The following is an 18975-nucleotide window of genomic DNA, read 5'->3' on the forward strand; positions in this document are numbered from 1 at the left end:
GCCCAGCGCAGGCCTCGGACTGGGTGGCGTGACCGCCAGGGTAGGAGAGGGTGGCCTAGTGCGAGGCTGCACGGACAGGGGCAATTGCTTAGGCTGACCCCAACCCCAGCAAGTGTGCCTCAGTTTCCCCATCTGTAAAATGGGGACAATAGACCCAGCCAACCAATGGGTCTTTTCAATTGCTTCATATGCATGTGAAAGTTGCACAATGAATAGGAATAGAGGGTTAATTGATGCCTTTGAATTGCGGTGTTGACAAGTCTTCAGCATAAAATGGTTTGTCAAAAGAGCAAAGGGACCTAGACGTGCAGGCGGAAGGCCCCTTAGAAGTGAAAACCGAAGACTTCCTGATCACTTGGTATGTTACCGGGAGGGCTGGTCCTTGGCAAAGGGCGTTATACTTGGAAAAAGGGTCAGTGAAGGAGAGAAAGACCCTCAAGAGGGTGATTTGACACAGTGACTGTAACAGCTTAAACACAGCGGCGATTGTAAGGATGAGGCAGGTCCAAGCAGGGTTTCAGTCTGTCGTTTGGGGCTGTTATGAGTCCAGGTTAACCAGAAAGCACCTAACAACAGCTAAGGCGCCCCAGTGGCTTAGTGGTTAAGTGTTGGATTGCCAAAAGAAAGTGACAGTTCAAACCCCCCAGCTGGTCCATGGGTCTTGCTTTATTACATTCCTGAGGACCATTACACTCTGGGTGGTATAAATGGTTTGCTCTCAGAAAAGGTTGGCAGTTCAAATCCACCCAGTGGATGGACCCAGCAGGCCTTGACAAATGCCACTCTTATTCCTGGTGGGTGGGCGTGTGACATTGTTAATTCCTGTGGGGCCTCCCCCACTCAAAGCTCAGCTCTTACAGGGGCAGGAGTGAATTCCTGTGTGATGTTGTCACTGCTGTGTCCCCAGCCCCAGTGACCACACTGCACGGATCAGATTGCTTACAAAAAAACCATTTTAAATTAAAAAAAGGCAAGAAGCATCAGTGCACACAGATGGGGACAGACAGACAGACAGAGGGCCCAGCCCCGCCTGCTGCGTGCCACCCCCCTGGAGGAGTGGGAAATGGGGAGACTCCCAGGAAAGGACAGCTGAGGCCGGGAGCCTGGCTCTTCTGTTGTAGTCTCAGGATCCTGCGGGCTCAGAAGTCAGCTTTACGGAAACTCGATCTGTTCAGGGAGTTCCTGGGGGGCAAAAGGGGTGGGTCACCACCTTCACAGGCCTGCAGGTTCCACGGGGCTCTCCAACCTGCCACCTTTCCCTCCTCCCAGGATCCTTCTAGGTGTCCCTTGCCCCTTTTACATCCTCCAGACCAAGATTTTCTCTTAGCATATACCATGGGAGACATGCATTATCCCCATTTCCCAGATAATGGAAACGGAGGCTCTGTATCCAGGCAGTGACTCCATTGGGCTATGAAAGGGCTACATTTGTACACACAGAAATAGTCACATTCTGGTGCAGAGATGCAAACACGAGTGTCACCATGCATGTGTTGACAGCCCCTCCATGTCTATCTTTCCTAGGTGGGAGCAAAACTCAGGTTCAGGCACCTGAGGCTAGGTGTGGCGGGTGTCAGCAGCTGGGGCAGACGCTGGGTGAGCAGGGGCTGCAGCGCCTCCCGCAGGCGGCAGTAGTTACGCTCCATCTCCCGATGGTACTCCTTCTGGTCCGACCCGATCAAGGTCTTGTTCTTCCGAAGTGCGTCCTCGCACCTGTTGGTAGGGAGAGAAATGGAGACCAGGCAGAAGCGGGGGGTCAGGAGCATAGAGGGGCAGACTCACAGGGAGCAGCTATCATGGGTCACAGAGCTTGGGGTGGGGGGATGTCATGGGAATCGGGCAGCAGATCCACAGTGGGGTCAGGTTTGAAGGCTGTAGTGGGGGTTTAATCAGGCAGGCAGAGGCACGGAGGGGCGGGGGCAGGCAGGCAGAAGGTGCAGGAGGGGCTGCAGCGCCTACTTCTTGCAGAAGTCCTTGAAACAAAGCCGCAGCTTGTTGTGATGTCTGAAGAGCTTGCGGTCTTCTGGAATCTCAGCCAGAAACACTTGGGCCACCTCCAGGGGACCCTGTGGGGCCAGAAGGACTTGTGAAAGCCCCTGCCTGGTTCCTGAGGTCCCAGGCTGCCTGCCCCTCCCGCCAGCCGTGCCTGGTTCACGGTGGGCCCCACGGAGCCCTGCAACACCATCTGCAGCATCTTGGCATCTGGTGGATCCTGCTCGGTGGCAAAGGCCAGCTCCCGTGTCTTCTTCTGCATGTCCTCGATGGCCACCTCCACTGGGGTCAGCACTGTCTGTGGGGTATGGGAGGAAGCTTGCACTCAGGTGTGCTGACCCCAGCCACACGGAGCAGCTGGACCCCACGGGGTCCTGGTGAATGTGGGGCTCTGCTTGGGTCTATCCGGCTCTGGGGGGGCTTTGCTGTGGTTGGGTCCAGCCCGTGCCTGGAGCCTGTGGGTGTAGGGGCTTTAGGCCGGGCTCCTTGAACTCTCAGGCTCGGGGCAGGAGGCATGAGTGGCCCCCCCGGGGTCCCCGCGCGCGCACCTCCTCGCGGTGGCACACGCGGATGCGCGTCTTGATGTAGGGGAAGGCGTGGGCCGTGCTCAGCAGCGTCTTGCGCTTGTGCTGCTCCGGCAGCTCCCCGTGTGCACGCCCGTCCGGCGTGAAAGGCGTGCAGAACAGGAAGGTGCGCAGCCCGTAGTTGCGGTCGAAGTAGGTGACGCGGTCCTTGAGCTCGTAGGTGTCGAAGTAGGGCTCCACGTAGGTGATCTGGATGTAGGCCTGGGGTGGGGCGTACAGTGAGGACGGCGCCCAGCCCTCAGCCCCGCATCTGAACCTGGCATTCGTAGGTCTCCCTGTGGATGTCTGGGAATCCCTCAAGAATAGGATTTGGGGTCCCTCAGGAATATGAGGGGGGCTCTGGTGGCACAGTGAAGTGAGTGCTTGGCTGGTAACGGAAAGGTTTGGTTCTTGCTCTACAGGAAAAAAGACACCCGAACCCGATTAGAAGTTAAAACTCCAAACTCCACTCGCAAAAATTCGATTATGGCTTATGATGACCCTCCGTGGGGATTTGGAAGGGGAGTATGGTGTGTGTGTGTGTGTGTGTGCGCGCGCGCGCACCATCAAATCAGATCTGACTGGTGCAGAATGAGATTGCCCCTCCTTCTCCAGCAGAGCATCTGGTGGATTCGAACCATGCACCTTAGGGATAGCAGTGCAGCTTCTTGCTACTAGGCCACCAGAGCTCGCAGGGAGTATTATTATTTTTTTTTTAATTAATTTGAGTGAAAGTTGACAGATCATTGGCTTTCATTCAGTTGTTCATATACGTTTTATAATGTTAATTACAACTGATTCATTAATGAAAATGTCTCATGAAACCCTTATGAGGCTGTAAATTTTAATGAAAAAAGACTGCCCATTCCTCTTCAAGAGTGGCTGGTGTATCTGAACCAATAATGTTGGAAACTCTGAGGAGTTCTTTTCTGTCCTACAGGGTTGCTGGGAGTCAGAATAGACAACAGTGTATTTCTGCACAGAGAAATAGGTCTGAGAATCTAGAGAAAAGAGTACTTGTAGCCTTCCTGAGTACAAGATTTAGGGGTTCCCTGGAGGGGTGGTTGGGAGCCCCTCACCTTCTGTGGCTCGAGCTTGGATTTGTCCACGGGATTTGAGTCTTTGACAATCTCAACCACGTCTTCCCCAAAGCGCTCCGTGTAGAACTCCTGGGGAGACGGGTTGATTCAGGATGAACGGGTACAGCCCCCACCCCAACCCAGGGCACCCTATGACCCCAGAGACTGTAGCCCGGTGCCTAGCCCTACTCCCCCCACGGGGACGTGCCTCTAGCCGGTGGGAAATCTCGGCCAGCTTCGTGATGGATGGCTCCTTGTACACAAACTCTTGTTCATCCAGGTCCCCAAAGCGGGCGCCGTAGAAGCCCACACGGAAGTATGTCCCGAACACTCGCTGGGGCTGTGAGAGGGAGAATGCTGCATGGGAGGCCCCTCGGGAGGTCTCCCTGCCCAGGAGGTGGCTGTCTGCAAGCCCCACAGGGCAGGTGGGCGCAGGCGAGGGAACTCAGAATATCAAGGTGCCTTAGAACATCAGGGCTGAGCCGGGACCACTCCCCTCAGCCTACACCCTCTTTGCCACCTGCCTCGCCCATATGGGCACCCATGTCTAACAAAGGCAGCGCTTCTCTTTAGCCTGCCCTCCTGCAGTTCTGGATCCCAATTTGAAATTGAGACTGGGGCTGGACATACAGTAGGTGCTCAATAAATGCTTGTGTGGCTGAAGGAAGGCCTGGCTTCTCTCACTCAAGGAGAGAAGCTCTGGGACCCTAGTTCTAGGGGATCTAGGGCATCATCTCTTCCTTCTACATCCCCTGAAGGGAGGGGGGTGGGTCTAGTTCACTTACCCAGGCAGATCCAGTGGGTGGGCGGGCATGGAAAGGGCAGAGAGAGAGATAAAGTCATGAGAGAGGTCAGAGCTCACCCACCCAGGGACTTAGTTACATGGCCCCATGGGTAAAGAACAGGGCTGGGGGTGGCGAAGGGAGGGGAGAGGAGCGGGGAGGAGGCCTGCTTACCACACCCTGCCCCACCCCGCCTGCCCCAATTCTGGGTTCCTGCCATCTTTGGCCAGAAAATTCTCCCCAAACTAGGAGATGCCTAAAAATAGACTCAAGTAGGGAAGGGGGTGGTGGTGGAGGGGTTGAGGAGATAGGGAGAGAGGCGAGAGAGACAGGGAGAGATGCACAGAGACAGGGAGAGACAGAGGGACAGGGAGAGACAGAAAAACAGCAGCAGGGACAGATGGCAGGAAGGAGTCACGGCCCCCTCCCCATGGTGACCGATAAGGCCCTGGAGGGAGGGGTGTCTGTGGAGCGTTCCCAGCTGGGTGAGTCACAGCTCGGACCTTCGGGGAGTGGTGAGGAGTAGGGGTGCACTGGGCCCACTGAGCCCAGCCCCCTGCATGACTGGGTGGCTGGCTGTGTGCCTCCAGCGCCCCCTGGTGGTCCCTGACCATTGCTGGCCAGCTGTCACCAGGACCCCAGGGGCAGTGGCCATCAGGGCCAACTCACCTCCCAGCCGGAGCTCTGCGGGGAGAGAAAGGACAGGGTCAGTAGAGGCCGGGGTCCGGGCCACTGGGGAGGGGTCTGAGAGGGAGGTGGGGGACCCACCTGCTGCATGATCTTGGTGAAGGCCTCCTGCAGTTTGCCGTGCACGGCAGCCAGCTTCTTGTAATCACGGTGGGCTTCCAGGATGGGGATGAGGGTCTTGTAGACCTCATTCACCGCCTCGTAGAGCCCACCCTAAGTGGGGAGGAGAGGAAGGTCATCAGGTTCCTCAGCACGCAGCGCTCCCTCCTACCATCCAGGCTCTGCTTCCACATCACCTCTTCCAGGAAGCCCACCCTGACTACCCCTACTCCAGATGGGGCTCTCATCTTCCTGTGTGACCCATGGAGGACCCTAGGTGGTCTCTACCTCATCTGCCGAGTCCTACTGCACACCACATTCTGTGTACACTGGCCCTTTCTTTCCCCATGTCCCTTCACAGAGGGGATCCCATTATGCTCTCCACTGGTCAAAGGGAAAATGAGAGAACTAGGGAGAGGGGGGAGGCTCCCTAGCGCTACGCCCTGAACCCTGGCCCATCTGGCTTGGTGCCCACTCCCAACTGCGTCCAGGAATGTGCTCTCTCCTGTGGTGGGTGCCCCCTGTCCCCAGCTGTGCCTGGCACCCAGCAGGCTCCATGGGCTGTCTGCCCACTGTCAGAGGTCAGGCCCACCCTCTGCTTTCTCTCTCTGAGGGACTTGTCACTGAGACTAACAAAAAAGAACAGCGATGAAAACAACATCGCTAGGAGTGAGAGAAAGAGGGTCTAGTGGTGCAGTGGTCACTCGCTCAGCTGAGGACAGCTCAGCCACTGAACCCACCAGCCGACCCACGGATGATGTGACGGCGCTTCCGGAGAGAGCACACCTGCGGGTTGTTCTGGTCTGTCCAGTTCTAGTCAGTCCTACAGGGTCGCCTTGAGTCAAGTGACTGGGCAGCAGGGCTGGCTCTACTTTAGAAGTGACCAACTCTGTGTCGCTGACGTCTGGCCAGTGGTAGGAAGGGAATGGCATTTAGAGAAACCTCCAGAGACTTGGACAGTGAACCTGACTGGGCCTCTGCATCTAACCATTAAAGAACCCCCAAATATGACACCCCCCATCCCAGGGCCTGGTGACACTGTCCCTTCAAAATCATTCTAGGGCTGCCCCCAGGCCAGTAACCTGGAATAAAAGTCCAGGCCTCCCTGATCACATGCAGGAGAAACCTACAGCCTTCGTGCAAACAAGGCAAGAACAGCTGGAAGAAAAACTCAAGGTGAAGCCCCTTTTACAACAGTGGAGAAAAGACAATTCTAACAATTCAACAATCAGGAAATAGATAAAACTCCTATCTTAAAGAGAGGGACACAGCGAATGGATGCCTAAATTGTTTTTCCCTCTAGATTAAAGGAGGCGAGAAAGAAAGAGACTTAAGGGAGGTGCCCAGGAACCCTGATGGCACAGTACATAGTATACTGGGTTTCTCCCTGAAAGGTTGGTGGTTTGAATCCATCAGCTGATCTTCAGGAGAAAACCCACGATGGAGGGGCACCACGGGTTGGAATCAACACCACAGCATGTGGTAAGAGAGGCGTCAGGAGCCCTGGTGGTGCAGTGTTTCAAGTAGTCAGGCACTAAGCAGAAAGTCACTGGGTTCGAACCGTCTAGCTGCTCACGTGGCAGTCTGCCCGTGGAAAGGTCTACCCCTGCAGGGCAGGTCTACTCGGTCCTCTGGGGTCTCCACGAGTCAGAATGGACTTGATTGGTTTAAGATCTTTCAGTCCCAAATTTAGGGTGGGCTCCACATGGATGCTCATGCAAAAACCCTACCAGCTCTCAAACAAGATCTGAAATACGCAAGGCCACAAGGACTGGTGTTGCTGTTGTGTACCGTTGAGTTGGAACCGATCCATAGCTGACTCTCCAGTTTTCAGAGGCTGTAAATCGTACAGGAGGAGGCTGCCCATCTTTCTCCCACGAAGCAGCTGGTGGATGTGAACTGGGTACCTTTGTGTTGGCAGCGCAACTCCTTACCACTAAGCCACCAGAGCTCCCTAGTCTCTTAATGAGGATTGTTGTTGTGATGTGCCATTGAGTCGCTTGTGACTCATAGTGACCTATGAGTCACAACAGCCCTAACCCTGCTCTATCCTGTGGCAATCTTACTGTCTCCGACACACCTATCCCCATCACCCAGTCACTGAATCAGTCCACCTCATTGAGGGTCTTCCCCTCCTGCGCTGTCCCTCCGCTCTTCCAAGCATGACGTCCCTCTCCAAGGACTGGTCCCTCCTTGCAACATGTCCAAAGTATGTCAGATGACCTCCACTCTTCCAAGCATGATGTCCCTCTCCAAGGACTGGTCCCTCCTTGCAACATGTCCAAAGTATGTCAGATGAAGCTTCAGAATCCTTGACCCCAAGGAGCAGTCTGATCTCATCCTCTTTAGAATGAACCTGTTTGTTCTCCTAGCAGCTCATGGTATATTCAATACTCTTCTCCAGCACCACAGCTCAAAGGCATCAATTCTCCTTCTATCATCCCTGGTCGTTGTCTAGCTTTCTGATGCATAGCAAGTAAATGCAAAGACCATGGCCTGTATCAGGTTCACATTAGTTTCCAGACTGACACCATTGCTCTTCAGTACCCTGGAGAGGTCCCTAACAGCAGACTTTCCCACCGCAATACGTCTTTTAATTTCCTGGCTGCTGGTGCCGAGAGAGTTACTGTAGAGTTAACCAAACTGAAGCTGTGAGCAATCTCTTATTGTCACCGTCTACCATGATGTTGCCAATCATCCCAGTGGTGAGAATCTTTGTTTTCTTGATGTTGAGCTTCAATCCATATTGAAGGCTGCAGTCCTTGACCTTCTGCAGCAAGTGCTTCAGGTCCTTCTCAGTTTCAGAAAACAAGGTTGTGTCATCTGCATAACACAGATTGTTGATGAGTCTACCTCTAATCCTGATGCCACATTTCTCCTCACAGAGCCCAGCATCCCGGATAATCTGTTCTGCATATAGATTGGGAAGATATGCAGATTAGGACACATCCTTGGCATACACCCTTCCCAATTTTGGACCATGCAGTGTTTCCTTGCTCTGTTTGGACGACTGCCTCCTGGTCCAAATATAGGTTTCACATAAGCACAATCAAGTGTTCTAGGATTGCCATTCTTCTCAGAGTCACAGAGTTTGTTGTGATCCACACAGTCAAATGCCTTTGCATAGTCAATGAAGATAGACATTCCTCTGGTACTCTCTGCTTTCAGCTAAGATCCATCTGACATTAGCTATAATATCCCTAGTACCAGAGAATTTTCTAAATCCAGCATGCACATATGGCGGTTTTCTGCTGATGTGCTGTTCCAGTCGTTTTTGGATAATCTTCAGCAGAATCTTCCTTGCATGTGATACCAATGATACTGTTCGATACTTTCCGCACTCTGTCGGATCACTTTTCTTGTAATAAGGATTAAGAGAGAGTAAAGAATTCCTGTTAACTTGCTGAGATGTGAGAATACTTTCCATGAGTGTTTGTCTGGGATAAAGGCTATCCTGGGGTTACTCCTGCATATGAGATAGCCATCTGTGATTGTTGGTTTTTTTGTCAGAGGCAATGAGATTGGCACAGGATAGAGCACGGTTTAGGGCTGTTGTACAGAGGGTCGTTATGAGTCACAAACGACTCGACGGCACATTATTATTAATTTTAATAAAAATTTACAGAGACTTTGGATTTCCATCCATTCATTGTTGCACTTTTCTCCCTGCATCTGTGATTGTTTTAAGAAGTGTCTGGGATCTGAACATCCGGGTTCTTGTTGAAAGGCAGGGCCTGATTCTGGCCCAGCAGCCTGTGTTCTTGGTAAAGGCCTGAGCCTGCAGACCACACAAAGCAGCAAGGGTCCGAAAAACTCCAGCAGACGGCTATGAGTGGCTTTTTTGATCAGTGAAAATTTTGGGGGTTGATGCACAAAAAAGAAAAGCTATGATTAAAAAAGCGTGCTGTGGGGGGCAAAGCAGAGACAAGACGGGACGCAGGAGTATGGTGGAGGCTGGCTGAGGGCTGTGGGCGTCACACGGCTATTTTCTTCTCTAATGTGCACTCGGAATGTTCTAGAGCAAAGTGCATACATCGTGACAGAGAGTCTGAGTGCCGACTCCCTCTCATCTCCAACTTCGTGCGTTGAGCTGGAACTCTGGCTGGCCCCCAGGGAGTGTGTGGAGTCTGTAACTGGCCTGGGAGGAGAGTGCCCTTCCTTCTCCGCAGAGCCACTGGCGGGTCTCCACTGCCGGAGAGGCTCCAACTTGGCATCAGCAGCACAACTACCTAGAGGCTCGGCCACCAAAGATAACGGGGCCTCTGAGGGTCAGTGGGAGGTCTGCTGGTGCAGTGGTCAAGTGGTCAGTGCTGCTATGTCAAAGGTCAGTGGTATGGACCCACCAGATGCTGTACGGGATAAAGATGTGGCAGTCTGAGATGCTCTGCCGGGGAAGGAGGGACACACACACACACACACACACACACACACACACTCTCTCTCTCTCTCTCTCTCTCTCTCTCTCTCTCTGTGTGGCAATCCGCTTCTATAAAGATCCAAACAATGGAAACTCTACAGGGCAGTTCTGCTCTGTCCACTGCGCCGCTACAAATCGCAATCAATTCAACGGCAACAGGTAAATGAGGTTCCCAGGGCCCTTTTTTCTGTCCCCCTCCCGGAGAGGCAGGTTCCCACTGACCCTGTGCTGCCGGCTCACCATGGTGAAGTACGCGGCCGCCTGCTCCAGCAGCCCCACCAGTCCCAGCTCCGTGAAGTGCTTCCCCGTGCAGAAGCCCTCCTCGTCGGGCGACAGGATGTCGTCGGAGATGGCCGACTCCTCCAGCACGTTGGACGAGATGTTCTGGGTGGGAGACGGCATCAGTCCCCGTGCCTGCCCAGCACGTCCCTGCCCAGCACGTCCACCCCCTGGCACACCACCTCACTCACCTGGAAGGAGACGCAGCCCACGGGCAGGTGGCGGCTGTCCTCGAGCAGGGCGAGGTACTCGGCCACCAGGGCGGCCGCGTGCACCATGCACTGGGCGGCCTCGGCGTGGTTGCCCAGCTCCGCGTGCTTGCCTGCCATGTTCTGCAGCCACGTCAGCCGCAGGTCTGGGGAGCCCTGGTAGCCCCGGGCGATCCTGCGGCCCAGATGAGGGGCGTGAGAGGATGGGGCGCATCCTGCCCTCCTGGTCCCACCTCACTACTGTGTCTGCCCTAGTGACCAGCCGGGATCCTCACCGATACACCCCATTCTCCAGTCCATCCCCTCAGCCACTCCCCAACCTGTCCAATTCTTTCACCTGTCTCCTTGTCTATCCATTCCTCACCTGTCCATCCTGTTACCTGCGTCCTCTTCTATTCATTCCTGATCTGTATTCTGTCTCACCAGTCTGTTTCCCTCACCTGTCTCCTTACCCGCCCATCCTATCACCTGCATCCTCATTTATCCAGTCCCTCACCTGTCTCCTCACCTGCCCATCCTATCACCTGCACCCCCGTCTATCCATTCCTCACCTGTCTCCTCACCTGCCCATCCTATCACCTGCACCCCCGTCTATCCATTCCTCACCTGTCTCCTCACCTGCCCATCCTATCACCTGCACCCCCGTCTATCCATTCCTCACCTGTCTCCTCGCCAGTGCACTCCCTCACTTCTCCATCCTCTCACCTATCCCCTTTCCTGTCCAGCCCCTCTCCTTTCTTCTCACTCGCCTCTCCTCATCTGCTCATCATCATTTCACCTGTACCGCTATTCACCTGCTTCCCCACTCATCCAACCTTCACTCTCCCGCAGCTTACCACCCTCTCCCATCTCCTTCTCAGTTTACTCCACCTGTGGAGTTGCCTTCATTACCGCCTGGCCCCACTCGCTCCTCTCCTCCCTTACACCCCACGTCCCTGCACCTGCTCACCTGTCTACTCCAGCCCCCCTCCTTCCATATCACCTTCCCTCACGCCGGCACCCGCCCACCGCTCCCGACTCTGTGTCTTACTAAACACCCTCCCTTCTCCTCCACGCTGTCCTCCTCGGACCTGTTCACCCATCAGCTGTTTGCAGCTCACCTGTCTCCCACCTGGCCTCCTCACATGTCCTAATCGCGTCAGGCATCATCATCTGCCCTCGCCTCGGCTGTCTGTGTATCTGACACCTTCTCACGCACCTGCTAACCTTACTCAGGCCCTCTCTTGTAATGATCTGCTCTGCTACTTTCCCGGGCTCTCCCTACCTGCCCTCCTCACTCGTCCCTCTGCTACCTGGGCACGCATCTGCTCCCTCCTTTCAGCTGTTCCCCCCCCACCACTGTCGCACCTGCGGAGTGATGGAGGTCCCACCTGGCCCTGCCCACCTGTACATGAGGTCGATGAGCATCTCAGGGTCCTCCTGGTGCTCCTTCATCTTCACCGTGTCCGTCAGGATCATGTGCAGGTTGAACATCAGGTCCTGCACCTGGAGCCGGGGACGCGGGCGGCAATGAGGGTGCCGGGAAGCGAAGGGGCCGGTGGGAAGTGGCAGTGTGGGGTCGGGCCGGCGGGCGTCACCTGCTCGGCGAAGGTGCTGTCCCGCAGCCCCACGTCCTCCTCGGCGTAGGTGAGCATGGTCTTGAGTGACCGCCGCAGGTGCTCCTCACTGAAGTTCTGCGTGGTCCCCACCAGAGACGAGAGCGACATGGTCACCTGCATCTTCACTCGGGCAAAGTTCTGTGTGGGTGGAGGTGGGAGCGGGCACCGGTGGGTCTTGGGCCCACACACCCGGACCTCCTCCAGCTCTTACTATACAGCCCCCTGAGAAGCCTGTGCGCAAAAAGCATCCCCCACTTTATCACGGCCCCTCACTCTACTGAGACCCCCAGCAGCTGCCACGGTCTCACACCTGCGCCCGCTATCTGTAGGCCCACCACCTACGCCCCACCCGGCACTCACGTTGCCGATCTCGAAGTTCTGGCGCATGAGGAGGTACAGGGAGGCGCTGGCATGCGTGCGGACGGCGCTGATGCGGCTGCCACAGTGACGCAGGAGCCGCAGGCAGAGGTCAGCGCACAGCTCCGTGTCCTCCTCAAACAGCAGCTCTGGGAACTGCCCGGGAGCCAAGCAGACACCGGTCAGTCCCTCCCCATCCTGGTGCCGAAGGTCCCAGGTGGGGGACGGGGCCGGGGGAGCGAGGGGATATGGCAGATCTGAGCCGAAGCGACCGTGCCACCCGGAGCCTCAGCTGCCCTCTGTCACGGCAGCCGGGGAATCTCTGCCCGTGGAGTTGCTGGCACCCAGTCGGTGCTCGGCACATGCACGCTGGGCTGTAATGCTCAACGTCACGGTGTACAAGTGGTGGTGCTCACCTTGGACACCAGGGCCCGCTGGGTGGCCAGGCCATGCTGCAGGAAGAGGGCACTCTGCGCACTGCCCAGACTGAACAACACGACCTTCAACACCGCCCCCAAGACGCTCTCCCGGGCCTCTGACAGCATCACTGTCTGCAGAACAGAATTCACCAGCCAAAAGGTATCAGACGGCCAGGCGTTAGGAGGTCCGGGTGGTCATGGGGTCAGGGAGAGGGTGATTATAGGAAGTCAGAGTCAGAGATCACAAGGCACCGTGGTGGAGTTGGAGTCAGGGCGGCTGCTGGGTCAAGCCGTACCTGCACAATGATCTCCAGGGTGTCCAGAACCACCAGACTCGCCTCCGTCGCCAGGTTCCCATCTACCAAGGCCTCATGTTCCATTTCATCTTTGGTCCTGGAGGAGAAGAGGAACTTAGGGGAGTCAGAGCCGGAGTCCACCCCACGACTGAACTCTCTTAGGGGAGTCAGAGCCGGGGTCCACCCCACGACTGAACTCTCTGCCCTCCTTGGCTGTTCTGGGGGCAGGGTGCCAGCCCCCTGGAAACTGGTCTGAGCCCAGTGAAGCCCGTGCAGCCCACACCCACTTGTCCACGCGGTCCGAGGTCTGCCTCCAGTGTGTGATGCTTTTCCGCCAGCGGACGTTTTCCTGGTTCCCATATGGGCTTCTCTCTGAGACACACACGGACACAGCGTGACGCATGGGGGGTGGGTCAGCCCACAGAGACCCAGGGTGACGCAGAGGCTGGGTGAGTGAGTGGACATACGCTTAGACATGATAGCATGTGAGAACATAGGGGAAACCAGATACACACAAATGTGTGGAAGTCCTGCTTGGAGCCGTACCGAGGGCTAGGGAGGGCTGCTCTCCTGAGGGGCCGAGGATACGGCTGGGAGCAGCAGGTGGGGGCTGCGTGAGGCGTCCAGCACTCACCACGACTCCGCCGAACCATCTCCTGTCGCGCTCCGATGGTCCCCAAAATGGCTTCCTCTAGGCGAGCCTTCATGTCCAGTGACTTCTTGAAGGTCAGGCTGTTGATGCGCTCGAAGGCCTTTTTCCCCTGGAGGGGGAGGACTGGAGTTCAAAGCTGGTCCTGCCTCTTTCTGTGGGACCTGGGCCAGCCTAAGTTCCCTCTTAGGTTCTTTCCTATCTCCAGGACCCATGTTTGATGCATAGTATATCACTTAATCTCAAGCCCTCAGAACCTTCAAAAGTCTATTCATAAAGAAAAGTCTCTGTTTACTGCTTGGCTTAGCAAAAAAATATTGTCTATTCTTTTACCTTCACTTCTTCAGAAACTAGTGCATAGAAACAATCCACCCCCTTACCCTCACTCACCCACAGAACCACAGCCCCACAGACTCTGCTGTGTGCTCCACACCCAGCCTGCCTTCTGCACCCCAGTTCCCTGCCCATCCCCTCCAACCTTGTGCCCAAAGGCAGCCAGGCACAGGTGCAGCAAGTCCAAGAGGCCACCGAGCTGCGGGAGGGCCAGGTCTGCGGCCCAGCGATGCAGCAGGGCTGGCTCTGCATTTTTCAGCACCCAGAGGACACACACCAGCAGGGTCCGGCTGGACTCCGCAGAGAGAGTGCTGCCTGAGCGAGAAGCCTGGGGTCAGAGAGAGGACAGGTTTTCAGGAAGTGTTTGGTCAGTGTGAACCTCATTATTCAATTCCTCTCACGCACATGGATACAGGCTCTGGGCACAAGCCCTGTACTTACTGTTGGTGGCCCCTGAGAGATGCTGGCCCGGGAGCCAGGGGCCAGCGGCCCACCCGCGATGGCCATGGCCACAGAGGGGTTGATGGTGCCTCCAGTGTCCCCTTCCCCTTCTGTGTCTGAGTCGAGCATGGAAGCCAGCCTTGACCGCTGACCTGGGCCCTCTGGAGGGACAATGAGAATGAGAATGAGGCCTGGGTAAGTGCTGGCCCTTCTGTCTAAGATTCCAGCTCTAAGGTCACCTCTTTAAGGAATTCTTCCTGGATATTGTCCCTCTAGACTAGGTTCAGGTCTGTAGTTAGCTGATCCCAGAGCTAATTAAAACAATTAGATAAAGTGTGGAATTGTCTATTCCACACCGCTCAACTCCATGCTGTTGTGCCAGAACTGACTTACAGCTCATCCTCCTGTGGGTTCTCTGGAGGCTGTAAATCACATGGTGGGGCTGGTGATTTCCCATCTATCTCCTGGGGAGCCACTGGTGGGTTCAAACCACCAGGGTGGTGACACCTTTGGGTCAGCAGCACAACTCCCTACTGAGGACACCAGGGCCAGAATTCTGTCTGCTCTGTGCTCCGCATTTAAAACACACCCTGGCCCATAGCATGGATGAAGATCCGGGCAACAAAAATATTACTGCATCTGGTGGATTTGAACCGCGCACCTCTGGGATTGCAGTGCAGCTTCTTACTATTACTGTTAGTACAGCATCATTGAAGCTCCACTGGAAGAATCAGCGCACAGGGCTTCCACAGCATCACTGAGCACTTGGGTAGCATTTACAGTGGGCCCCGCCCTGTTCTGGGTTCTCTAGAAGCATTAACTCTCGGGGGAGCTCTGGTGGCCTAGTGGCAAGAAACTGCACTGCAATCTCAGAGGTACACGGTTCGAATCCACCAGATGCTCTGCCGGAGAAGGAGGCGCAATATCCTCCTGCACCAGTCAGATCTGATTTGACGGTACACGCACACAAAATAATAATAATAATAAAAAAGAAGCATTAACTCTCAATCTTCAAAACAATCCAGGAGATAAGTACTTTTATCACCCCTATATTATAAAGTTGGGGCTTGGAAAGGTTATCTGTCTAAAGACATGCAACAGGTAAATGCTCGAGTTAAGATTTTAACTTAGTCTACTTAAAAACCCCTAAGGTAACCTTTAAGGTCACAGGGGTTTTTAACTAGACTAAGTTAAAATCTTAACTCGAGCATTTACCTGTTGCATGTCTTTAGACAGATAACTGAAGAGATTGAGATTGTACACAGTTTTAGTTTGCTTGGCTCCACAGTCAACAGTCTTGGCACCAGCAGCCAGGAAATTAAAAGGCGCATTACCATGGGAAAGTCTGCTGTTAGGGACCTCTCCAAAGTACTGAAGAGCAATGGTGTCTCTCTGGAGACTAAGGTGTGTCTGATACAGGCCATGGTCTTCGCAATCACTTGTTATGCATCAGAGAGTTGGACAATGACCAAGGAAGATAGAAGGAGAACTGATGCCTTTGAGCTGTGGTGCTGGAGAAGAGTATTGAGAATATCATGGACTGCTAGGAAAGCAAACAGGTTTGTCCTGGAAAGGGTTAACCCGGGTGGCTCCTTGGAGGCAAGGATTCTGAGGCTCCGTCTAACATACTTTGGACATGTTGTGAGGAGAGACTGGTCCTTGGAGAAGGACATCATGCGTGGGAGGGTGGAGGGACGGCGCAGGAGAGGAAGGCCCTCTATGAGGTGGATTGGTTCAGTGACTGGGATAATTGGGATGTGAGTGTCAGAGACAGTGCGATTGGCACAGGACAGAGCGGAGTTTAGGGCTGTTGTACACAGGGTCACTATGAGTCGCAAGCGACTAGACGGCACATAACAACAACAACAACAACATGACCTTAAAAAGGGTGCTGTGGTGGCCTAGTGGCAAGAAGCTGCACTGCAACCTCAAAGGCACGCAGTTCAAGGCCACCAGTTGCTTTGCGGGAGAAGAATGGGCAATCTCTTGCTCCTGTGTGATTAACTGACTCTGAAAACCTGCTGGAGGGTCACCTAGGGTCAGTTCCAACTCTATGGTACTCAATAACAACATGACCTTAAAAAAGAAAAATCCACTCTCCCCACCCCAAAACCAAGTCCCGCCAGAGGGGAGAGCAGATTAAAAACAGGTCTCACCCTGGAGACTTTTTAAACAAGTTTTTTAAAAATTCCAATTCAGCCTAAACCCCTCTCAATTCTTGACTGGAGTAAGGTAATTAGCTTCTCTTATCCTAAATGCCTGAGAGTGGAAGTGGAATATTCACTAGAAAAAGTTGGTATTACCTCAGTCTCTGTTTTTTCTTTTTTTCAATTTTTTTTAAAATTCATTCATTGTTGCACATTTTCCTCCCTCCCTAAACCCCCTGGTTCTTTCACATACAGTGTTCAAAATACAATTAAGAAACACACTCTGGATGAAAAGGCAAAATAAAGGAATTGATGAGAGGAAAAATAAAGAAATAAAAGTTGACCTGTAAGTGACCAAGCAATTGGTGTCAGCAGATAAGGAGTTGAAAATAAAAACTAGAAGATGGACAAAAACTATGGAGAATTCTAACAGATAACTGGAATCTACAAACAAAAAATAAAAACCCAAACCAAACAAGGTATTTTATAACTGAAAAATGTAATTTCTAAAATGAAGAACTCAATGGATGTGTTTATCAGAAGACCAGACACAGTATAAGCATGATGAATCCAATGATAAGTAACAGTAGAGGGTTAACACAACAGCAAGAACAGAGCATATAGCAAGCAAACACAAGCCCCGATCACAAGGTCCAACATACGTGTAATTGGAGTCCCAGAAGGAGAGGAGACAGAGAAAGTGAGGCAAAAGGGGGGAAAAAAATCAAGAGATGATTGCTGAGGATTTCCCTAAACTGATGGAAGACATGAACCCACAAACCCAAGTTGGCACTTCTGGACACCATCCCGCCATACTGGAATGAGCGAGCAAATACGCGGAAGGAGGCTCCTACCATTCTCTCTCTCTGCTGCTGTCTGCCTTCCTTTCCTCTCAGCCTTTGTTCTGGTTAAGTGCTGTCCAGTTGAGTACGACTCATAGTGACCTTATGAACAACAGACTTAAACTCTACCTGATCCTGTGCCGTCCTTATCATCTCTGATACGCTTGATCCCATTGCTACAGTCACTGTGTCAATCCATCTCACTGAGGGTCTTCCTCTCCTTAGCTGACCTTCCACCTTTCCAAGCATAACAACATGACCAAATCTGTGAGATGAAGCTTCACCATCCTTGCTTTTAAGGAGCACTCTGGCCGCACTTTCTCCAAGACATCTGTTCTCAAGATCCTACTTTCTTAGATGATAATAAATGTCATAACATCTCACAGTTAGTAGTGCATGCTTACAATACGACAGTGCCACAGCTTCCCAGGGTCTCACAAAACTCAGTGTAGTAAATGGTGCTATTATCATCCGTGTTCTAAAGGTGAGAAACTCAAGGCTCAGAAAAGTTAAAGTGGGTTTGCACTTGACCTGCTTTATGTTGTTCTTACTTCTATCTCTGCACTCCCACCCTTCTTCTTCTATGCCTTGAGCCTTCAAACCCCCGGACCATGCGACCCTATCCTGCCCTGGCCCACTGACCAGCAAAGTCGTGCAGCCGTGGCAGTGTGTCCCGTGAGAGGGAGAGCAGTGGCAGGTACAGCTCGGCCACACGGGCCTTCACAGTGGCATCTGCGTAGCGGGGGTCAGCGTCGTGGCTGCAGAGCAGGCTGTGGACGGCACTGATGGCCTTCTTGTGGAGCAGGGATGCTCTACGGGGCAGTGGGGTGCTCAGGATGGGGCAGCCAGGCTCCTGAACTCCCCCCTGCCCCACCTCCCGAGGCTGACAGGGATCTGTGCTCACCCCTCGGCCTCTGGTTCAAGGGCCAGTGCCAGCTCTGTCAGCAAGAGGCCAGCCAGGAAGTGCTGCTGGCGGAATGGCCCGCTCAGCTCAAACATGCTGGTCACCTTGGGGTCAGGGGCCTGACTGGAGAAGGCAGAGCTCTGCAGAGATCAGGGATGGCAGAAGACCAGTGGTCAGGTGTCAGAGGTGAGGGGTCATGCGTTAAAGTCGTCTGAGAGGTGGAGTCATGAGGTCAAGGACCAGTTGAGGGATTGAGGCGAACCCATCTGGATGTGGGTATGGGGTTAAAAGTCAGAGGTGAGAGCTAGGGTAAACCCATCTGGGAGAAGGAGAAGTCAAAGCACAAACAGAGGCTTGAGGATCAGAGCTGAGCAGGTAGAATGAGAGGTCGGGCGTCCTGGGAAACAGCCCAGAATCAGGTGTCACAGGTGAGGGGCTGGTCCATCTGGATGGACTGTGGCCTCCTGTGAGAGGGTCAAAGACGAGAGAGCCGTAGGAAATGGGTTGAAGGTGAGAGGTCACAGGTCAAGGAGAGAAGCCAGAAGACAGGCAGGCCCACCTGGGAAGTGGTGGAGGATACGGAGGGTGAGGGTGAGGCCGGGGGCGACAGGGGACAGCAGGGGAGGTTGAGGGTCACGTAGTGCTCGTGGCTGCACAGGACGCGGGTGAAATCCATGCGCAGGCTCAGCAGCGCCGCCGGGTTGGGGGCCGACTGAAGCCGTGTGGCCACCTGTGCGGCGGGGAGGTGGGGGGTGGCAGTCAGCAGGTGTTCACACCAGGCCGCCATCCATCACCTGCCCACCTCCAGGTGTTCACACCAGGCCGCCGCCCATCACCTGCCCACCTCCAGGTGTTCACACCAGGCCGCCGCCCATCACCTGC

The 18975-nt window shown here is 54.1% G+C and overlaps 1 protein-coding gene across 1 annotated transcript in view; it reads right to left on the reverse strand.

The window, feature by feature from the left end:
- Positions 1–1139: 1139 nt before the first annotated feature.
- LOC102862502 (dedicator of cytokinesis protein 6-like) overlaps positions 1140–18975 on the reverse strand; it is a 41388-nt gene continuing 23552 nt past the window's right edge. Inside the window, exons 15-37 of the mRNA XM_006898851.1 lie at positions 18653–18823; positions 18094–18233; positions 17832–18001; positions 14201–14361; positions 13905–14087; positions 13412–13538; positions 13065–13149; positions 12778–12874; positions 12479–12613; positions 12066–12260; positions 11685–11843; positions 11492–11592; positions 10090–10282; positions 9860–10003; positions 5185–5316; positions 5086–5100; positions 3843–3974; positions 3635–3724; positions 2541–2777; positions 2147–2290; positions 1960–2066; positions 1552–1713; positions 1140–1182 (exon numbers count right to left, since the gene is read on the reverse strand). Of these exons, the coding sequence (XP_006898913.1) occupies positions 1140–1182; positions 1552–1713; positions 1960–2066; positions 2147–2290; positions 2541–2777; positions 3635–3724; positions 3843–3974; positions 5086–5100; positions 5185–5316; positions 9860–10003; positions 10090–10282; positions 11492–11592; positions 11685–11843; positions 12066–12260; positions 12479–12613; positions 12778–12874; positions 13065–13149; positions 13412–13538; positions 13905–14087; positions 14201–14361; positions 17832–18001; positions 18094–18233; positions 18653–18823 (3123 nt within the window). The remainder of the gene's footprint in view (positions 1183–1551; positions 1714–1959; positions 2067–2146; positions 2291–2540; positions 2778–3634; positions 3725–3842; positions 3975–5085; positions 5101–5184; positions 5317–9859; positions 10004–10089; positions 10283–11491; positions 11593–11684; positions 11844–12065; positions 12261–12478; positions 12614–12777; positions 12875–13064; positions 13150–13411; positions 13539–13904; positions 14088–14200; positions 14362–17831; positions 18002–18093; positions 18234–18652; positions 18824–18975) is intronic.

This window comes from Elephantulus edwardii, unplaced genomic scaffold (genome assembly GCF_000299155.1).
Source record: "Elephantulus edwardii isolate Elephantulus edwardi_28Jun2011 unplaced genomic scaffold, EleEdw1.0 scaffold00237, whole genome shotgun sequence".
Taxonomy (NCBI): Eukaryota; Metazoa; Chordata; class Mammalia; order Macroscelidea; family Macroscelididae; genus Elephantulus; species Elephantulus edwardii.